At 35.6% G+C, this 22,826-nt stretch overlaps 2 protein-coding genes across 2 annotated transcripts; both read right to left on the bottom strand.

Moving 5' to 3' along the window:
- Window positions 1-2,670: 2,670 nt before the first annotated feature.
- Window positions 2,671-18,240, bottom strand: LOC126978938 (uncharacterized). Its single transcript, XM_050828067.1, has 5 exons — window positions 18,142-18,240; window positions 16,754-16,890; window positions 12,480-12,593; window positions 5,955-6,038; window positions 2,671-2,772 (listed from the first exon to the last, which is right to left on the bottom strand). The coding sequence occupies exons 1-5, from the start codon at window positions 18,203-18,205 to the stop codon at window positions 2,671-2,673; spliced, it is 501 nt and encodes a 166-aa protein (XP_050684024.1). The 5' UTR covers window positions 18,206-18,240.
- Window positions 18,241-18,924: 684 nt separating this feature from the next.
- On the bottom strand, window positions 18,925-22,804 carry LOC126978567 (semaphorin-5A-like). Its single transcript, XM_050827521.1, has 2 exons — window positions 22,510-22,804; window positions 18,925-19,301 (listed from the first exon to the last, which is right to left on the bottom strand). The coding sequence occupies exons 1-2, from the start codon at window positions 22,730-22,732 to the stop codon at window positions 19,081-19,083; spliced, it is 444 nt and encodes a 147-aa protein (XP_050683478.1). The 5' UTR covers window positions 22,733-22,804; the 3' UTR covers window positions 18,925-19,080.
- Window positions 22,805-22,826: the final 22 nt, after the last annotated feature.

Below are 22,826 nucleotides of genomic sequence, written 5' to 3'. Positions count from 1 at the left end.
ACAAAGCGAAAGTTGAAACCTTGTATAAATCAAAATAAAACTGGAAGTAGTATTTTTCTCAATCCAGTAACGGAAAAAGAAACATTAAAAATAATACAATTGTTGCGGAATACTAAAGCAGTAGGCTATGATGAAATTCTCACAAAAATTATTAAAATATGCAAAGATGAACTAGTACAGTTATAACATACCTAATCAATTTGTCGTTTGAAACTGGTGAATTCCCAGACGCACTAAAATTATCGGTGGTCAAGCCACTACATAAAAAAGACGATAAAAAAACAACTTAATAACTACTGCCCAATTGCACTCGTATCTATTTTTTCAAAAGTCTTTGAGAAAGCAATGTATGGCCGTTTAACATTTTTTTTTTACAAAAAATAATATAATAAACAAGCAACAATTTGGCTTTCAAAAAAACAAGTCGACGACATTAGCTGCATTTAAACTGTTTAACAAAATAGCAGAAAATATAGATAAAAAAAACCAACGTGTGTAATATTTTTTGACTTCGTATCACACACCATCTTGTTGGATAAGTTGGAGCAAAATGGCGTTAGAGGACCAGCTCTTAACTGGATGGAGTCCTGCTTAAAAGACCGTAACCAATGTGTGGAGATCAATTCTATCGACGAAAAGGCTACTCTAATTGCCCAACAATCAAACTTTAAATTAAATAGATTTGGTGTTCCGCAAGGAAGCGTCCTTGGACCATTGTTATTTTTAATTTATATTAATGACCTGCCTAGTGTGACAAAAAATGACTGTTATTTATTCGCCGATGACATATCAATAATAATGACATGTAATAATAAAAATTAGATTGATATTTATGAAAGTGAAATTAATAATGATATTAATACAGTGGTAAATTGGCTAGAGGATAATAATCTTCAAGTTAATATTAAAAAAATATTATTTAGTTTAAGTAACCGCTCTAATAACTATAGCCTTAAGATAAATTATACAAATACCCAAATAGAAGAAGCTCTGCAATTTAAAGTTTTAGGAGTACTTCTAGATAAAAATCTAAAATGGAAAGAGCATGTAGACATGGTATGCCAAAAAATTGATAGATATGTTTATGTGTTATATAGATTGCGTAAAAACGGCTTTACCAAGTACAGTCCTGGCAGCTTATCATGGTTATGTCGCATCAGTACTTCGATATGGACTCATCTTGTGGGGAAACTCTAGCGAGGCTAATAGGGCTTTCATAGCCCCAAAGAGATGCTTAAGAGCTATGACAGGAGCTTTTTACTTAGATTCGTGTGAACCACAGTTTTAAGAATTACGTATTCTTCCAATTCCCTGTATGTATATATACGAAATATGTATCTTTGTCAAACAACATGACCATTTATTTACAAAAGCAAGAGATATTTATCCGAGAAATACAAGAAACGGTGACAGACTGGTGATAGCACACAAATGTCATAATGCATCCTACGGAAAATGTAGCTATGTCATGTGTATAAAAATATTTAATAAACTCCCTCCAAGCTTACGCGTATTACCCGTCCAACGATTTAAAAAGGATCTTTTTACATGGTCTATAGAATAATGTTTTTATTCCATAAATGAAATGTTGACACATTAGGTTAAATTATATTGACTTTAAAATATATATTAATTCTAGTCTTTAAATAATGACATTTAAAAATAATAATTATAATTTAAATTAACCTAAGTCCTTAAAATATAGATAAAAAATAGTTTGTTAATCAATTATACTAATAACTAGAATTTTGTTAATAATAATTTTGCATGCCAGAAATGGCCGGCAACATTGATACATTAAAACTATTTACACCCATTGTTACATGTTTTCTAGCAAAATAAAGAATTTATTTATTTATCGTTTCATGAGTCGAGACTGTTTCACTGCTAGTTTTGCTATCATTGTTCGGAATTCGGCACAGAAGACATTAGCCATTATTGTTAGACCAGATTGGAGAAAGTTATAGTGAATATACCATGCTGAGACCACCAAACAGTCACCATTACCTTATGATTGGTTAGCTTCGCTTTAAAACACTTCTGCGACGTTTAAACTGGAGTCAGCCATTGCATTTTTCTTACGCTTACGATTATCATAAAGAATCCATTTTTCATCGCATGTCACAATTCGATCAAATATTCCTTAATTTCTTTTGTTATTTTGTTTGTTTGTTTCCGAGTCATGGATGTTTAAATGTATTTATGTATGTTTATATGAATTTATCTATCTATTGTATTAAATATATCATTGTCTTGTAACCCATAACACAGGCTATATATTCTTAACTTGGGGCAAGATAAATTGGGTGAAAAGTGTGTCAATATTATTATTATTATTTCTATATCGATACAACAACCCAACACAAGTTTCAACAGACGTTTCTTTCTGCACATCAGTCAAATCATGAGGCACCCATTTTTCACTTTTTTATTTTATTGATTTGACACAAATGAGCCAATATTGTTGGTAAAGTAGCTTTAAGCCATACCGCAATTTCCTAAAACTTGTTTATTTTATAAAATCACCAAAATTCAAAATTTAATTATAATATTGCAACTAAAATATTTTATTTGCAGATAGCAGCTGTTGATATTATTAAAATAAATAAATATTAATATAATTTGTTAAATAATATCACATCATTATTTAAATAGTATTTTATTTATGAGTTAGACATCATTCTGATTTCCCGAGTTGTCATCCCAAAAACTACTTATATCGTTATAAGGCGACTGTAACTCGGCCACATCAGATGACAGGCTCAATGGTATCTGTAATAGTAAAAAAAATTAAGTCACATACCGCCGCACTCATAGCCAGTCCTTACCTTAGTGCTAAAGAATACTTAGCTAAGTATACATAATCTACTAACGGCCGTTTCCAATATTCAGTCTATTTCTTACTTGAGATAAAAATCGTAACTATCGTTGACTTTTCCGTCCCAATAAACTTATCGACGGTAACTCACCTTATCCGTACACGCTGTCTGTCAATGGGACGACGTATAGCTTACCAGCGATAGAAGTTTGTATGGATATTTCAATTCACGCGTCCTAATATAAGGCGATAAGAAGACTTATCGGGTATATTGGGACAGCATTAGATTATTGACTGCTAATTACTGACAGTAGAAGGTAGTAATTTATCTCTATCTGTAGATAGTATATTGGGAAGGAAAGTTCTATCCCAGAGACGTCACTTTTGGTTTCCTTAGCTAAGGTTATCGATAATTTATTTGTGATACCAGTATAATAAATAATATGACAAATTAATTTCTTATCACATAAATTTATTCATGAACACTTATTTTTGATTAAAATATACTTCGTCGCCAATCGCGATACTGTAATCACTACTATTTCAAACTTATGTCAAATGACTGCACGTTGCATACTAAACTCAATTTTTACTTAGGCCGCCCCTTATTACGTAATATTTACATCCTCTTTGATCCAAAATCCATTCAGTCAGTGTCATGTCAGTGTCTTCAACTGTGATTTTTATGATTTTGTGTTTTGGTAATAAAAATTTACAAAAGCTATGCTTCGCTTATAAAGCTCGAGCAAATTAACTTGGCATCCTGTTTAAAACAGAAGGTGGACCTCTTCTGTACCTCCACAGATAGCGATTAAAGCCTTCTCACGTTAGTTGAGGAGCTTATACCATACAGCCTCATCATATAGAAAATGAGTACACTATCAATAACTTTTAAAACTGAAATGTTTTATTGTAACTTATCACTAATTAATTAATTAAATTAGATTATATTAATATATAATATTGCATTTATTATTACAGAAATAGACATCTTAATTTTAATATTAACATGTCGAAACAATTCCATAACCATTTAACTATAGTTCCGAAGATACATAAAGGGAAGTATTCCTGAGGCCTATTAAGGAATCCTTAGGTGACTATAGGAGTGAACATTTTTAATGCTATACTAAGTAGTCATTTAAGCAGTCGTATTAGAACGACTATGAGTCCGGCGGAAGTCTTCGTTGACTTTCATTATGTTTATAGTCTAGTCAACAAAATCAAAAATGCATTAATTCTTGATATTATGGGTGATGGCAACATTAAAAGTTTTTGAAGTTACAAACTTTTTGAAGTTATACTTCTTTTGGCGCGTCAGAGAAATATTATTAGAGTGAATGTTTTCAATACGCGCGCACACCATCACGCAAATTCGACACCCTGACCCTGTTAGAATGTAAACTAGACCATTTGTATTTTTATTATTTTTTTTATATTATTATTCATACTTCAGCTACCAATCCTTATAAGTTTATATTTTAATGATATTTAATTACACGTTATTTAATTAAATTATGCGGTATAATAATATTTTCATTGGTTGTATTTAATACCTTCATTATTACAATATTTTTTTACAAACGTAAAGTAGTGCGGGGAATAACTTTTTCTTAGAAAATTACTTCATTAGATTATTAATTTGTTAATAGCAATTGCAATTGTTATAATATACATACTTTGGATTCATTTTTCTATACGGCATTCCGATCGATTATGCCATCGCTCATATATTTACGAGCTTTATCAAGAATTAACACGCTTTTGAACTTGTTGACTAGAATATGACCTATAGACCTATATGATACAGTTGATAGCTTAGATAAATAAAAAGTTCAATTAATTACGGTGTATAAAGTACTAATAGTACTAGTAATATCTAAAATAATAATATATAAAACTTCTTTTAAGGTAATTTCGTTTGTTCAATATATGCGGAAAAAGTACTAAATCCGCGTTACCGTCACGCCAAAGAGGTAAAAGTATATACAGATTCTCCCAGAACAGCGCGCGTTAGAACGATGAAGCTAATCGTGATTGTGTGTAGACACACAGTACTAGAGTACTAATCATTCTCACCATCTCTTTCTAATGATAAAAATGTCTCTATGTCTTATTTTACTCGAATGACTGCATTTGTTTCAAATATGACAAAATTTATGAAATGTATATATACTCAAGTATGACAAAATTTATGAAATGAATGAATTCATCTATCGAAAGAATAAAATATCATTTTATTACACAAGATAAGATACATCTGATAGCATTTTAGAATCTCGATATAAACGATCATCCTTTGATTAAATTTGTCTGCTCAGCTGAGTAGTCGTAGTCGAAGTCGAATTTACTTATTAAAAAAGCATATTATTTACTTATTTTTCCTTAAGAAAAAACCCACTAGTAACTAGTTTGGCTTCTTGCGAGGCCGCAACAGCAAACAATTCAAATCTCTAGTGACAATACCGAGAAATTCCACTCTTGGTAGTATGTTTTAAATTTTTCAATTAAATGGTTGGTACTCGAGTACTACTGTTTTAAGAACGCTGATATTTTTTAATTGGCTATATAATTGGTTTATTGTCTATTGTACTAAACTTAAACAATGATGACGAAATTCGCAGAGTGACAGTACCGCCTCGTCAACCGGTATTCATCATTCAATAGCTGTGATTGCTCCATGTTTACGCAAGGCTCCACCTGCTAAGATACGGTTTTAACTCAACAGGACGTTTACAAATCTCCAACCGTCATATTTTTTTTTTAATATTTCGTAAACTTTCTCTTCTCTGTAAGCCTTCATAGAGTTCAATAAGTCCAGGTCGCCGGATGTCTACCGCAAAGGCATAAATGACTTTCCCGTGAGATGGTAGATATGTATAAATAGATATAAAAAAATCTATTTATATTATATACAAACATATTTTCCCTTCCATTCACGTTTTCAGGGGGACTGATCTGGAAAGGACTCGAAAAGTCGGATCAACAAAAATAATAACAAAAATGTATCTTACGCAAAAACTAATGGTATAACACAGTTACAATCACACGTTTTAATATATTACAAAGTGTTTTATTTAAATGTTTAACACTAATATTGAAATAAAAGGCTAAACATTTAATGAGGGATACTTACGCTTTTATGAGGCATGAAACCATTTTTTCTGAAAGCGATTAGCGTTACTGGCTTCGGTCTCCTCTCAAAAGGCTCGAAATAATCCTAAAGGTAAAAAAAAAACAATGAAACATTTGAAGAAAACACGTCACAGCTGGGCAGATTGCCTATGATAATAATAATGACTGAAAGGTCAGATATAATGTAGATATAATGAAATTGGGAACGGCGGAAAACCACGACAAATAAAGCCGTTCTTAACTAGGACTGATCTATCATCAACGGTTAAAATAATTGGAATATTTCAAGATCGTCAGGAATCACGTGCAATATCTCATCACCTAGTAGGTGACCCGACAGACGTTGTTCTGTACATAATAAATATAATACTGTTTTTTATGAATTTGTCAATAACATTTCAAAACACCAAGAAATCTTCATAAAATATGCTACTTGTTGTTATGATGAATTTGTTTCACAGCTACCACTAAACCAATATTGGAAATAAAAATAATTATGGGTTCACAAATCGAAATAAAAAGTATGCTGTCTCTCAAGTTGGACTAAACTGCACTTCATGAAGTAATCCCCATTAAAATCCGTTCATTAGTTTAGGAGTTCACTGGAAACAAACATCAGGATACTGGACTTATATATATTAAGAAGAATAGTATCTTTTTATTTACCTCAGCTATTGCAAATGTCAAATTGTGCTCCATGAACTGCATGAAATACGTAGGTCACACTAAAAGTTTTGCGTAACTTATAAAAACAAACAAACAAAATATTATGTTTTTTGCTTTTCAAAATACTCACCATTACATTTTAAAATTTTTTTCATGCAATCAAACCATTTTTTAAAACAGGAGGACCACAGATCTGAAGGCATGTTTTCTACGTGCTGATTGAACGCTATCACTGCCTCTTTGGAATTGTTAAAAGTGTTCTCTCATCAAATCTTTGATTTTGGGGAAAATACAGAAATCACAGAGTCAGGTCGGGGTCATGTGTACTTTTTCGGGGGCTAAAAATGACTTAGTTTTTTTGGCCGTGTGAAGAAGAAGAAGAAGCGTTGTCATGATGTAGGAGAACGCGGGTTATTGGTCGTCTTTCGCGAACTTTTTTTAACACCCCTGGTAAACAAATAATTGTCTACAAATGGTAGAACGCCACTCGGTACTCTTTTGATCTTCAAGTGGAGTTGTGCAGGTTTACCAACGTTTCTTGCTTGCCTCACTTTTGTTGCCCTGTTCACATTTTCAAACACGCATTCACAAGATTGTTGTTTTTATTCGGGTTCAAAATAATAAATCCACGTTTCGTCTCCTGTGACAATGTCATCAACAGCATTAGAATGTCCGTGGTCGTACTTCATTAGCATCTGTGAGCACCATACCACGCGAACCCGCTTCTGCTCCGCTCTCGGTTCATGAGGGTTCCAACGACAACAAAGTTTCCGAACTTTCAATTCTTCGTGTAAACTTTTCTGAATTTGGCTCATACCAATCCCCAATAGTCCTCGAATTGTATCTCATAGGTAATCCGCGGGTTTTCTTCAATTAGCCGCTTAACAGTAGCCACATTATTTTCGTTGACGGCAGTTGAAGGCCGCCCTTCACGAAATGCGTCACGTAAAGAAACCCGACCTCTCTCAAATTCAGCAAACCATCGCCTCACGGTGGTCAAGCAAAGTGCTTCTCTCCCAAAAGCATTTAGAAGACGAGCGGCACAGTCTTGTGGAGAGAGAGAACTTTTAAAATCATAAAAAATCATAGCTCTAAAATCTTTTCGAATTAATTCAATTTTCGTTGCGTACGTACGTAGAACTTTGATGTATGATAAAAAACAATTGACGAATGATTTCCCGCCAATTGTTTTTTTTATGATTGCGAAGGTTGAAACGTTTCAAAAAATATAACATTCGAAATTCAAATAGTTCCGATTAGCTAGAAGTGCAAAACTTTTAGTGTGTCCCATGTATTTGCATATTTACACGTTGTCAGGGATATAGAAAAGTACTTCACCTATATGGCGAATTTTTTTAAATTGCGTAAGGAGCATGGTTATTTAAGAGTTTATAACTCTTATAAGATATTATAATACTTATTTAAGAGAAATAACAACAATAAAGCTTTATTCCAGAAATTTCAATTTAAAGAAAAACTTTGTCAGCTTGTAAGTGAAGATATCTTATAGACTAAATCAATAGAATTTTCAAATTTGAAAACGTCCACTGTTGAACAAAGGCCTCCTCTAAAGTTCGCCATGAAGATCGGTCTTGCGCTGCCCTCATGCAACCTATTCCAGCGCTCTTGGCCAGATCGTCGGTCAATCTTGTGTGAGGCCTACCAACACTTCGTCTTCCAGTACGTGATCGCCATTCGAGGACTTTACTGCCCCAACCATCCTTACGTGGAGCTATGTGCTCTGCACACTGCTGCTAACAACCATTTGAGCTTTGTCGGTCACTTTGGTTAGACTACGGATGTCCTCTTTTCTGATTCGATCTCGCAAGGAAACTAAAAGCATAGCCTTTTCCATTGCCCTCTGAGCGATGATGAACCATGAGCTTCCTCAAAAGGATAACCTCATACTATATTTCATTTCATTTTCTTTTTTACACTCACTGCAAATAACTTAAATTACTAAATGTACAATATTTATTACATAATACCAATTATTTACATCTTTTTATCGCTAATTGTAATAATACATTGAACATTGAAAAACGGTTGTGCAGTGATATTAAAAGAGGTTGACCTCTGACCCCGAAACTAGTTAAAACTGTATCTTCAGGGTCAGTGATTCCTCGACAAATGACAATGACAAACGAAACAAAATTAAAAAATAAAAATTAAATATGAATGTGTTTGTGTGAGTGTGTGTGTGTATGTGTATGTGTGTGTGTGTATGTAATTCTTAGTGAGTTGGTTACAGTAGACTTTCCGTTTCTGAATATGATAATTGTTTAAGATAAGTGGTGGTTTTCTTTTTTACCTCTAAGTTGCTTAGTGTGTAAATAAAAGTCTTCTCATTAATGTTATTGTAAAGCTAAGAGGAGAGAGCATCATATTGACGTTTCGCGAAGGCCGTTTTACATTTTATTATGGGACATATTTGGGTGCGGTTTTCGTCCAAGAACAGTCACGTTGGGGGGTAGGGTCGCATGTTTTCTTAATACACTCCGAAGAATATATAGTTGCCGGACCGTTTAAACTTGGCATTCTGAGTAATGTAGGTTGGTAGAGTATCGGATTGGTTTATATAACATTATCTTTAGAATAGCTCTTTGAGCTCTTTCCAGACTTAACATAATAGTTACGCGGGCTCCACCCCAAACAGGGATACAATAGGTCAAAAGTGATTGGCATAAGGCAAGATATACAGTTTTCACCGTATTGGAATCAGTCAAGTGTCGTAAAGTATTAAATTTGTATATTAAGCAGTTACAGGTGGGCGTTATTGAATGACAAGTATATTTATACATACTTAGTATATATATATATATATATATATATATAATATTCGAGTTTTCAGGTGGAACCGAGGAAGCAGATGTTAAGGAAAAAGGAAGAATTTGTGTTTTCCGGATGTTTAGTGTGAGTAAATTAGTTGAAAGCCAATCGGCCACGATGTTAATCGCTTCTTGGGCGTGCTGTTTGGCACTACTCCAGTCATTACCATGTACAACGAGTGCGGTGTCATCTGCATACGCATATATGCTGCAGTATGGTATGTTTAGTTTGCACAGATCGTTGACATACAGCTGGAAGAGTGTAGGTCCTGCCCTGCGGGATACAGTGGTCAATTAACTCCGTGTCACTGATATGCTTGTCTGTTTTCACACTCTGTTGCCGATTCAAAAGATAACTCCGGAAAATTCCCAAAGCTTGACCTCGAATTCCATAACGCTCTAACTTAGTGATTAAGGTCGGAGTTGATACCGTGTCAAAGGCTTTGGAGAGATCTAGGAAGATTGCAAAACATTTTATTTTATTATCAAGTTAACTCACTACGCTACTAATAAGATTTGTGGTTGCAACTTCTGAAGATATACCCGTTCTGAACCCGAATAGATTTTTAGCTATTATGTCATATTTATTGAGAAATTTAACAAGATTTAAGTATCCTTTCTAGGACCTTCGACAGGACTGGTAAAACCGAAATCGGCCTATAATTAGATACGTCCCCGTTATATTTCCTCTTAAGAACTTTGCAGTTCGGATCCTTTGTGCCCAGCGCCGCAACCCAAGTTCGATACGCCTGTTTTTTGCAGTCAGATGCTGCTTTAACTGACGCATTGAACCAGGGCTGTGATCTGCTACCGATCGGTACTACAGAGCTTGGTATAAAAATATCCATGCCCTGCAGTATCACATCGGCTACTGCAACGGCGCAGGCACTAGGATCATCCGAAGGGAAACAAACCTTGCCCCAAGGGTAGGATGCAAAAAAGGAACGCATCCTATCCCAAGCTGCTGACTTATAGTGCCAAACGCGGCGGGTCGCTGGTGGTCTGCGACGTTGGCGTCGGATAGGCACTACACTCCTGACCAGGCAATGGTCGGACGTTCCGAGAGGGGCGTCGACAAAGACCTGGTAACCATCGGGATGTGTAGTCAGCAGAAGATCTAATAAGGACGGCATGTGGCTATCCACATCCGGGAGCCGCGTTGGCGACTCAACCAATTGGGACAGACCATACGCCAATGCAAAATTATGCACAGATCGCTCTGCGTAGTCTGTGGTACGTGATCCAAGCCATTCGGCATTGTGCCCGTTGAAATCACCCAAGACTACGATTTCAGCGGAGGGGATCTGTGCAAGCACGTCGTCAGTTGCCGCTTGAACGCAGCCCATGAGATGATCGGTTTCTGCGTTACCACTATGGGACCTGTAGACACACGCATAGATACGGACACGGTCCTCTAAATCTACGCGGAGCCAGAGAGTAGACAGGTCCCTACCCTCAAAATTGCCGAGACGGCGACAGCAGATATCCTCCCTAACGTACACACATACCCCGGCATGAGGCAAAAAATTGTGCTCAATTTTGTACCCGGGGTTTAAATATGACGTATCACTAGGTATCTGCGTCTCCGTAAGGAAACACAAGGCCGGTCGCGCCGTCTCAAGGTGGTGGTGGACGGCGTTTAAATTGGAGTGAATTCCCCTGGTATTGTAAAAGTCCACGTTGAGCGTGGAGCGGGGTGCCGTGGTGTTTCTGCCTCGTTTGTCCTCGGTCATGCGCGGTTCTGTGCCCACCCCAGAATACGAAGGGCAGCCCGAGCGAGAGTGCTCGGGGAGGGATTCTCCGGCTCTGGTAGAGCTCCTGGAGTAATATCTCTTTATGGACCGCTCTCATATTATGTTGGGGGGAGGGGGGGAGGGGTAAGGGATGGCCTCCGGTCCTCGACACTAACCTATGCGAAACATAGCGGCACTAGGCCGCTATTTCACGCCGATATTCTGTGCGAGTGTGGTAATTAACCCGGACAAGTCTGGCCCGATTGAGCTGACGTCATAAGACGGCAGCGTGACTCTCCCACTTCTAAAAAGCCCTTAGTCGCCTCTTACGACACCTCTGGGCCTGGGACTCCCCTATTCTTTTTACGCCCTGGGGAAAGTACAGGACTTTCTAGGAATATCGGGTTCCGACTGTACCTGCTTATTGGCACTAGCTTTCGACTTATTCGGCGAATGTTGGAGCGGCATTGTAGCCTGTGGTTGGTGTTAATGGGAATTTGTAGTGTAAATAACACGAGTTAATGGCAGTCTTACTCTCTCGACCTCCTATAGGATGCACCAATTGATTAGTTAAAAAGCAAAATTGGCAGATCATCAATTATATATTCCATTAGATAATAATTTTCATAAAAATGAGGATAATTGAATTTATAGTTAAATAGAAAAAAAAGAGCAAAGAAGAACAAAAAAAAATATATATATATATATATATAACTTGGGATTTGAACTGTAGTCGTTCCAGTATCAGTCCGCAATGTAATCACGAAGCTACAAAGTATTTGAAGAACATTTTGAACTAAGTTAAATACAACACTTTGAGCAATTCTAGAATAATTATTTATACACTCCTCATTTTAAAAGTACCCTACACAGGAATAGAATATATTTTTGTTGTTACTCACTTATTCACAATAAATTTTCAGAGTAAAGTTTTAAGCAAAGTGAAGGAACGGCTGCGTGTGTTAATGAAACTGACGAGTGATTATTCTATTATCTCTATATTCAATTAATATTCTTGTTCTCGTTGTTGTGGTATAGCTCTTCTAATCATACATAGAACGTGATAGTGCAATAAAGTTTTTACAGTGCTTTGTGCCAGATCCACTGAAAATATTGATGCAATACCAATTTATCTTCAAGCAAGGACACTAATCAAGATATTAAACACTAAGCTAACATTATTTTTGTAACAGATATACTTAATTAAAAACTTAATTTTAACGGAAACTATGTTCACACTAAAAAAAGATGGAGGAATCCCAATACGGTATATAACTTACATGCCAAATAATTTATTACCTTGCGAAAATATGGGTCAAATCCGAACCATAAAGGCTTTGCAAGTCTAGTTAATAGATGTGGTGGTTTCAAAATCACTTGATGTATACTTTCATCTTTATTTAGTTGCGATTGCTAAAATAAAAAAAACATTTATGGGGTAGGTATTTATAAAAGTATAAATAATATTGATTAACAATTATTAATACCAAAGACCCCTGAAAATAATTATAGCGTTTTAAAGTGTAGTAAAAAAAATCTTTCCTCAATTTTATACATTTTTTACCAAAAAGACTAATGTGAAGTTAAATGGCGAGGGTTTATTGTTTTAGGCTACGTCCATACAGAGAGGTGGCTTGCTTAGCGCCTAGAGCCTAGTAGCTTGATTTCTAGCCAGCTAGTGTGTAGAGGTGGTTTACGTAGTGGGTCGCTAGGTGGCTTGGTCATTTTACTGTTGGTACGTTGACGAGAAGTCACTTTCAAAATTAGCTTTAAAACTGTTTCTTACAGAAAATTTGTCTTTTAAATTTTCCATTTCATGAACTTTTCAATCATTTTGGGTTCATGACATAAATAAGTCACGGTCAAGTTTTTCTTAACAAAACTGCATTTTTATGGTGTTCATCAGGTGGAGTCCACAGAGGTTCTCTTTTTAAAACTAATGTGCTTAATATTTTATCAATTTTTTTCTCCTAAAATGCCGCGATGGCTAACAAAGTAACAAAAAACCAACAAGTTTGTTTACTTCGATAGACATTTTCAAACGTTCGTTTTACTAATAGCTTGGTGACTAATTGCTAGGCTCTAGAGTCTAAACGTTAAGCAATCTGCCTGCCTGTGCGGGCATAGCCTTAGGATACTTACTCCATGATACTCTCTGTACGCTGATAGCATCTACGATAAGAACACTTACAAAGTTTTTACATAAAATGTACACATACTTAAACACAAATACACACTATCGATTCATCATAGGAACCGTTATATAATAATTTATAAAACCACAAGAAGTACCAGAATAATGGTATCTTCACAAATATAATATATAATATTACTACTATACTGTACTAATGTCAAAATAATATTATTATTATTGTTTGGCTTGATGGCGTATCCTTTTAGATTTTGCCAATGATGAGTGTATATTAATCAACTCTGTTATATATAGCGGGCTTCGTGAGAGAGATATAATAGAAATAGAATAAATAATAAGAATGGTCATTTTATACATGTCCCTTTTTGAAGTAGAAACTGCAGCATTTGGGCACAGTAGACACATGTCTATTATGATGTGGGCGCACTGAGTACTTGATATTTTGTGTATTGTTTAAGACTTAGCTGTCACACTCGACTTTAAAACGTCCGTCTGTCAGGTAAAGTCGGTAATTTAAAAACAATTATATTTATATATATTTAGTGTAAATGTTATTAACTAAAGAATATAATAGAACGAAACTGTGTCAAATATAATAAATATTATTAAACTAGCTGAAACAGCAAAGGTTGTATTGCCATATATAGTAATTTAAAAAAAATTGGGGTATAAACAATAGATGCAACCGATACTCAGACCTACCAACTATATCATAATACAATTATTGTATTCGATTGATATCTTGCAACCCTATAGCGGATTTGTGGATGGAACAAAATAATATAAAAATCAGATTAAGATAAAATCGAAGATTTATCAATATACATAAAAATTATCTGATAAGATAGTTAACAACTGTAGTTAATCCACCAACTACATTATTATACTAACTACACTGGCCTTCAAAAGTAAGTATCACACTTTTAAAATTGGGATAACGTTTTAAGTTCACAAGATATACTTTCGAAATAAAAAGGACTCCAAAGAGAATTTAATTTTGTACATAAAAACTTTATAGTCGGTAACCTTCTTTTAAGAATTGGCTGAAAAAAAACATCAAAAACAAAACCATTCCTATTTCAAAGTGGACGTTACCGAATTACAATTTTACCATTCACATTTTTCTTTCTGTTTTAAATTTTTTTCAAGATCGATGGGTCTTCTTTTAAAAAATTATGCTAAAAAGCACATAACATTTATTTATCATGCCTCTTTCAGTTGAAGAATGTGCTAGGATCATGGCTTTTCTGGAACTAGGCATCAGTATGCGTAGCACTGCAAGAATGGTGGGTGTGACGGTACGAACGGTCCAGAAGGTAAAGCGAAGGTACGAAGAGACTGGACACCATCTGAGGAGACCTTGTAATGGCAGACCCAGGTGTACCAGTGCCCGAGAAGATCGTTATATTATTTCCACTGTGTTAAGAAATCGCCACCAAAATGCAGTTGAAGTCCAGCAACAGCTACTTCAGACCCGGAGGGACTACATTAGTGACAGTACAGTGAAAAGAAGACTTGCTGAAGCAAATTTGAAACCCCGAAGACCAGCGAGTGGCCCAAAACTCGAGAGACCGCATCGAGTAGCGAGACTGCGATACGCCTGTGAACACATGCAGTGGGATGAAGAAGAATGGTCAAGAATTTTGTTTGCAGATGAGTCTCGATTCTCCCTTTACACTTCTGATGGAAGGCGAAGTGTTTACAGGTTACCTGGTGAGCGATACCTTCAAGCCTGCATCTCAGAAAGAGTCCAATACGGTGGAGGCAGTGTACATGTATGGGCTGGCATATCTTCAGAAGGTCGCACAGAGCTAGTAGCCATAGAAAATGGCACCCTCACTGGGCAAAGATATGCTCAAGAGATTCTCAATGAGTATGCTGGGCCGTACTTAGCAAATATGGGTGATGGATCGATGCTGATGCATGATAATGCCCGGCCACACACGGCTCATATCGTACAAGAGTATATTCAGGAGGTCGGTATCAGCGTGCTGGCTTGGCCATCAAGAAGTCCTGATCTCAACCCGATTGAACACGCCTGGGATGAGCTTGGGAGGCTAGTCAGAAATCGCAGACCACCACCTACTACCCTCAGGGCACTAAAGCAGGCCCAGAAGAATGGGAGAATATTCCCCAACATCGGCTCCGAAACCAGTGTTCAGTATGCCAAACCGGCTCGAAGCTGTAATCAGAGCTCGAGGAGGCAATACCAGTTATTAAAAATTAAATAACATGTAATATATTTTAGTTGAATTTTTTTACACTAAACTAAAAATGTCTATTTTCATTGTTTTATCATTTTTTAAGTTAAAAATGTTACTAATGTATAATTTTAGTTTCTAAGAATTAAAGCCTATAAAATTTGCAACAAAACGTTTTTAATCTTAAATCTCTACCTTCTATAGTAAAGAAAAAAAATTAATTTGAAAAGTGTGATACTTACTTTTGCAGGCCAGTGTATATATAACTACACTATTAAGCTAAAATTAAGTTTATTTTTTACCTCCTGAGAAAGTTAATTAATTCTGAGCATTTCCATATTTATTTTAAACCTTCTCTGGACTTCCACAAATAATTCAAGAATAAAATTAGCCACATCGGTCCAGCCGCTCTCGAGTTTTTGCGAGAGTAACGAACAGCAATTCATTTATATATATATATAATTTTAACCCGTGGGAGGCTCCTTTGCACAGGATGCCGGCTAGATTATGGGTACCACAACGGTACCTATTTCTGCCGTGAAGCAGTAATGTGTAAGCATTACTATGTTTCGGTCTGAAGCTAGTGGAATTACTGGGCAATTGAGACTTAACATCTTTTGTCTCAAGGTGACGAGCGCAATGGAAGTGCCGCCCAGAATTTTTTGGCTTTTCAAGAATCCTGAGCGGCACTGCATTGTTATGGGCAGCGCGTATCAATTACCATCAGCTTATCGTCCTGCTGGTCTCTCCCGTAATTTCATAAAAAAAATAAGTAGCAAATACAAACTTGTTATGAATACTACTTATCTAAATCGAGTTAGTTAGTATCTTACAACAGGATCCCAGAAAAAGTCCAAAACATAGGAAGGGTTACTAAAATCAACTAGAATATAATTGCCTTTATAAATGATACCTTTGTAATGAAGCGATCGCCAAGGGGCTATTAGATATGTGAAATATATTTATTTTTGCTACAATATACTTGAGATTAAAAAATAAGAGAAAAAGTTCTGAGTTGACTGCTGAGTGCCATTGACCTGTTCGTCACTAGTCTGAACCCTGAATTATATTGCTCCTCCGAATGGGTGTTTTACATGTTTTTTTTTTTAAATATCATTATATAGTTAAAATCTGAAATATAATTCTGTTTTGGAGTAGATCACCTAAATAAACTGTCGTGTAAAAACTAAGGTTAAACAGCATTTTATTTAAAAACATACCAGAGATGCAGGCCGGAAGACCCACAAAGATTTTAAATCTGGATTTATTTCCCAAGTACTAGGCGTCGATATAATATATTCACCAATCCTTATCATATTAGGATCTTGCGAATCTTTTTCAGTCGGTTCCTTTGTAGCTAAAAGATAAGAATAAGATAAGAAATAAATCTTTTTATTATTGGACAGCGCGTGATTTATGGACAGTTCTAGCTGACATCGTCACATTATAATGCTTGTACCAATAGAACATTCATGAAATCCTTGCACACAATGCTACCGCGATCAGGCGAAGAGAGTCGTCTCAGGCGCATGGAAGTTTAAAGAATACGGGCTTTTAGAGTTGCAAGAAATACGCTGCGTTTTACGATACCAACACAAATGGGACATTTATTTGCTGTGACCATCTCAAAAATCATTAGTTTAAGAACATATAATGTAATAACGTATATTCTATGGAAAGACCATAGAAAACCACGTCGGTATCTATGAGAATGTCTGCAGGTCCCATAGTAGTAATACAGAGACGAATTATCTCATAGGCTTTCTTTGAATGGCAGTCGTCAAGCGCGCCACGGCCTAAGTAGAGCGATCTGTACGTTATTTTGCAGTGGCATATAAATTGTCTAAGACTTGGAGAGCATGTGTCTCTCCTTATTGGATCTTCTGCTGACCACACTATCTCGAAGACTTCCGTCGACGCATTTCTCGAAGTGGGATCATGGATGTTTTCATACCAAGCTATGGAGTAGTAATTGTTAGTTGATGATAGCCCTGGCTCAATATATCACCTGATTGCAAGCAAACGTCCTTAGCAAGCGGCGTATCTTTATACTGTTATAAAAATCCAAAGTGCAAAGGTCTAAAGAGGAAATGTAGTATACTTGACAAATATAGGTACTTTAGTTATTTTCATAGTAATATGTTCTATGGTATATTGTTATGGGTCAGTGCGGCCACTATTAATACCATCTTTGTACTACAGAAGAGGGCTATTCGCACTATTTTTTATTATAAACAAATCCCGCGGAGTTTCTTGCGCCCGTTCTTCTCAGGTCTGAGGCAGTCTATTTTGAATGGGTGGAAGTATTTGACGTTCAATAAATGATTTTGAATCCTATTTTGAATAAAACTATTTGAATTTAACCGTGAATACTTTTTTGAAAAAACATAATTACCTTAAATCGAAATGATTCTATTACGTCGATATTCTTCTTGAACATATGTTTATTCACTTCTTCTACAGATATACATTAATGTTAGAAACTGAGAGTTTCAAATAGAGAGAATCTAAAATTGACAAACCTTAATATTCAATGATGGTATAGGATACCTAAATAATACACAAATGAATATAGGATATGTATAGAAATACCGTAAGTAATACTTACATTCCAAAGATATTACAGTTTCAAATATTACAAAAATTTCGAATAGGACTGTGTAAAAAATCATATTTTCTGTTCCAGGTACTGCACTTACGCAAATGAATATTGAATGTGAATGACACAGACACGAAGTGTAAGTTTGCTTTTAAAAAACAGTGGATAATAATTTTCTGAGAAAAACAGTGTTTACCCTCTCACAAAGTAGGAGTTATTGGATTCGATGGATATGTTGGTTGTAATTGTGTATAACTCTCGGAAGCAAACATGGCTTGTTTTACATAACAATTCATTGTGATGTAGTGCGGTTTCTACTAATTCTTTGCTATTTATTTTATACAATAGTAGAACATAATAATTTCAAGAGCATTGCCGTTTAAAGGGTCCCTGCTAGCTAATTTAAAGTAACCGTTTCAGAGTCATCTCTGCTACCTCATTTAATAGCAATAATAATTATGAAAGGACATGACACGCAGACTGAACCTCCGATCATACTAATGCAGATAGTGCTAAGAAAACCATAAAAACGCCAATTTATATAATTCTGTTTGTTTCATATTATGTAAAGATATTAATAAACATAATTAGATTTAAATTAGACATGTGAAATACTTTAATGAATACAGGAAAATAAATCTAAATATAAAGAAATAAAACATATACACTTATTTTTAATACAAGTGAACAGACGAAGTTTTCTTTCGAGTTAGTAATATAATAGTATAGTAGTTTAAATAATGAAAGATGTTTTCTAAATACTAAAATAAAACTGTAAATTTTTTCATCAATTTATTTTTAAGACCAATGCTCACGAAGTTTTTTTTTTTTGAGTTATGAATCCCATATGTATCTTACATTTTATATAATTTTATTAAAAATACATAAGTAACCTATGGTATGAACTAATAGATGAAGAGCTTCAAATTAAAAGTAATAAAATTATAGTTAAATATCTTGTTCGTGTACATCTCGAGCAAAATTTGTACAAATTCCCTTATAACAAGGGCGGTGCTGTTCTTCAACTTCACCGGGTGCACATCTGCCCGACACGCAGAACCGACTTCGGGACATAATGCCCTTTCCACACGTCACCGAGCAATCACCCCATTTACCCCAACGGCTCCACACTTTGTGCATCTTCATTATGTCATCATCGTTATATGGCTCTGAAAAAAATACGCAACGTTTATTGTATTGAGAATTAGCCATCATGCTCGGTTATGTACACATAATACGCGAGTTAAATGTAGAGTTCAGGAATGCGATAGTGATGTGACCTAATTATAATTAATGATAATCTTAATAATGAGTATGTCGATAAATTTAAACAATGCTTCAAGTTTGCTATTTTAACACATTAATTAAATCTCAAATTTTTGTTGTGCCTTTTTTCAACGCGTATGTGTGTTATATAAAATACTTTTTCGCCATTTCTTGTGCTTGGCGATGAATGAAAACACGCTTTTCTCAACGGAGCTGATGGATTCGGATCAGTTATTATTGAAATCATAAAATAACACGGGATCCCAACTAATCAACACAGTATTAACGCGGTAACACGGTATGCGACGGCTACGGCACGTCACTATACTGCAGACGCTCGTGGCGGGGGAAGATGCTCCCGCTCTTTACCCCAGGCCCCGACTGCATTCTACTCGCGCGATATCTGTAGGTAAAGCCGACTAAATGCAAACTGTTGCAAAAGAGTATACTAGTATACAATTAATTACATTTACATATATTGTAAATGTTATTACTTTATGGTCTATGACTCTATGGTTATACAGAGATGTCTCCCTTGCTACATGTAGCCCGGATCTGTACCTACCCCTTTGGTTATAAATTATAGTCACTATATGAGAACACGGCCTTCTCTAAACAGCAACACGGTAGCAAAAAGTCTGTTGAAAAATCTCTAAAGAGAGCGGCAGCTAACTTTCCGATGTAAACTGTGCGTAAATACTGACCAGTCATATTAAATACCTGCATCAAAGCTTAAAGTGGCCATTGCGTATAGAATTTCTTTTAATTATTCCGGAGTCTTCAATAAATATCTACATATAAGTTTAATGAGGATTACATTGCTTCATAAAAAAATCGACAGTATTTAGTAACTTTAAGAATTTCAATTTTGCGAATTTGATATCATGCTATTATTGTAAATACACTACACGGTACACTCCCATTCATGAAGAGGGTGGTTCACTTTTCATTCAGTTTACTATTTTATAATTTACATTTTAATTACCATATAAGTACAGGGTGGACCAAAAGTCCGTTTATAATTGGAATGATGATTAAAAAAAACTAATTACAGTAGATCAAATTGTTTATTCTTTTCGATATTAAACAAAAGGGGAATTTATTTCTTAAAAATCACATCATCCATATGCAATCCTTCATTATTCTGGCATTGCTGCAATCTAGAGCTGAAATTTTCGATAACAGCTTTACATGTTTGTGTTGAGATGTTTTGGATTTCTGTGCGAATACGATCCTTTAATTCGTCAAAAGCTACTGGGTTGGTTCGTAAACTTTAGCCTTAAGATATCCCCAAAGAAAAAAATCCATTGGTGATAGATCCGGGCTACGAGGCAGCCAGTTAATGTCCCCTCTTTTCGATATCACTTTTGGGCCAAAATGTCTCGAGCTGCCCTTAACGAGTCATTACATGTATAACAAGTGGCTCCATCTTGCTGAAACCATGAGCGTTGATTAAAATCAACAAAATCCTGCAGCGCGGGAGCTAAAAAGTTTTGTAACATGGTGATATACCGCTCGGAATTCACTGTAACCGCACGTCCTCTTGAATCTTCAAAAAAGTATGGACCAATAATGCCTCTTGCTGATAAAGCAGCCCATACTGTGACTTTGGGTGAATGCAGGGGTTTTTGATGCTTTAATTTCGGATTAGTGTCACTCCAATAACGACAATTTTGTCTATAAACATGCCCATTTAGGTGGAAGTGTGCCTCGTCTGAGAAAAAAATGTTTGTAAAACTGGTGAATCGCTCTACCATTTCGTTCGCAAACTGTAACCTAGTGGGATGGTCCTGAGGGCTTTATTCCTGCACCATTTGGATTTTATAGGGATGCAGACTTAAATCTTTCTTGAGAATGCGGTTTAATGATGGTCTTGGCACGTTAACGACAGCAGACCGCTTTCGAGTTGAAAGTCCAGGTTGGTCACGAACAGACGATTTTACTCGCTCCACGTTTTCGGGGTCCCTCGACGTTCAAGGCCGGCCAGATCGAGGTAAATCCATTATTGAACCCGTCTTCTCAAACTTGAGCACCCATTTTTTAATTAACACACCTGGTGGAGCTTGATTTTTGTGTCGTATCTTGTAATTATTGAAAAACTTTCGTTGAGCTAAGGTCGCAGAATCGTTGTTTCGATAGTACTCGAGTACACAAAACCCAAGTTGACTACCGCTGAACGACGCCATGGTACTAAATTCCCATTGGCCGCTCTTGCAATGCGTAACCCCTCCACCCCCCTCCGCTGCCGCTGCTAGACGCGGCAACCGATTCAAATGTTAACGGACTTTTGGTCCACCCTGTATTTTAAAGTACACGACTCGTGTCATTATTTTTTGTAACATTATACATGGCGTGACAAAGTGTATACACACAAATAATAACAAGTAAATAAAATATATTTTTAAGTTGTTTGGGAGTTTTAACACTTGAATCTGTATCTAATATGCCCCCTCGATGTACTCAGTCACACGTATTTTATTCCCATATCAAGAAGACGAGGCTTACACATCTTGCGCACCTAAAGTTTTCCCATACCTAAATCATGGTCTATGTTGCCTTGACGAAGCGTAGAAACTTCAGAGGTTCGAGTGGGGTATGACTGTCCTGTACCTGGAGTATAAGGCAGGCCAGCCCGTAACAATGACCTCTAAGGCAGACAAATAATACAGAATTCCAATTGCTGTCAATCATAATATTTATATTAGTTTTCTATAATTTCATACTTTGACATCTATTATTATTAATCTATTGGCTCTGTCTGTACGTATCCTTTATTGTCCTTTTTTTTAAATAAATATTCGCTTTACTGTAGACTGACACCAATTACATTTTTAATATTTTTATCTGCCTATATATCCTAAGGGCGGCTTGACCGATCTTTGTAATTGGCTCACGCCGTTATATCATAGACTAAAGAAATAATATCCAATTAACAAAGACCAAAACAATGGAACAATTTATCATTCTAACTAAATAACAAAATCATTTTGCGTTTCACAAAGAATTAACCCCACGCTGACCAAGTAGAGGGCAGAGATAGTTTTATATGTAGGTATATATTATATCTCAACGGATTAAATTACTGAAAATATTGAAACTATCTAACTTTACCTTTCTTAGTTGTATACGTTGTACATGTCCCTTGACTCTTCCGTTCAATACGATTTTCCTTCAGAACCTGTTTGTGTTTACTCTCCTTTGCTAACAGATTTATTAGTTCGATTGGTTTCAGAATAACTTTATCGTCAATAAGCATCGGTTCCATGCTGGAAACACTATGAAAAACTGTTGCCACTAAGTATATTGTTAAGTAAAAAATGGAGACGTATTGCATTTTAGCAGTTCATTATTAAATTATGATTTGGTAAGATTTTAAGATATACTTATTATATTTTATTTACCAGACTTATTGTGACAGCAAGTGACAG

Source organism: Leptidea sinapis, chromosome Z, assembly GCF_905404315.1.
Source record: "Leptidea sinapis chromosome Z, ilLepSina1.1, whole genome shotgun sequence".
NCBI classification, from domain to species: Eukaryota; Metazoa; Arthropoda; class Insecta; order Lepidoptera; family Pieridae; genus Leptidea; species Leptidea sinapis.
This window is presented reverse-complemented; position numbering and strand designations above follow the sequence as displayed.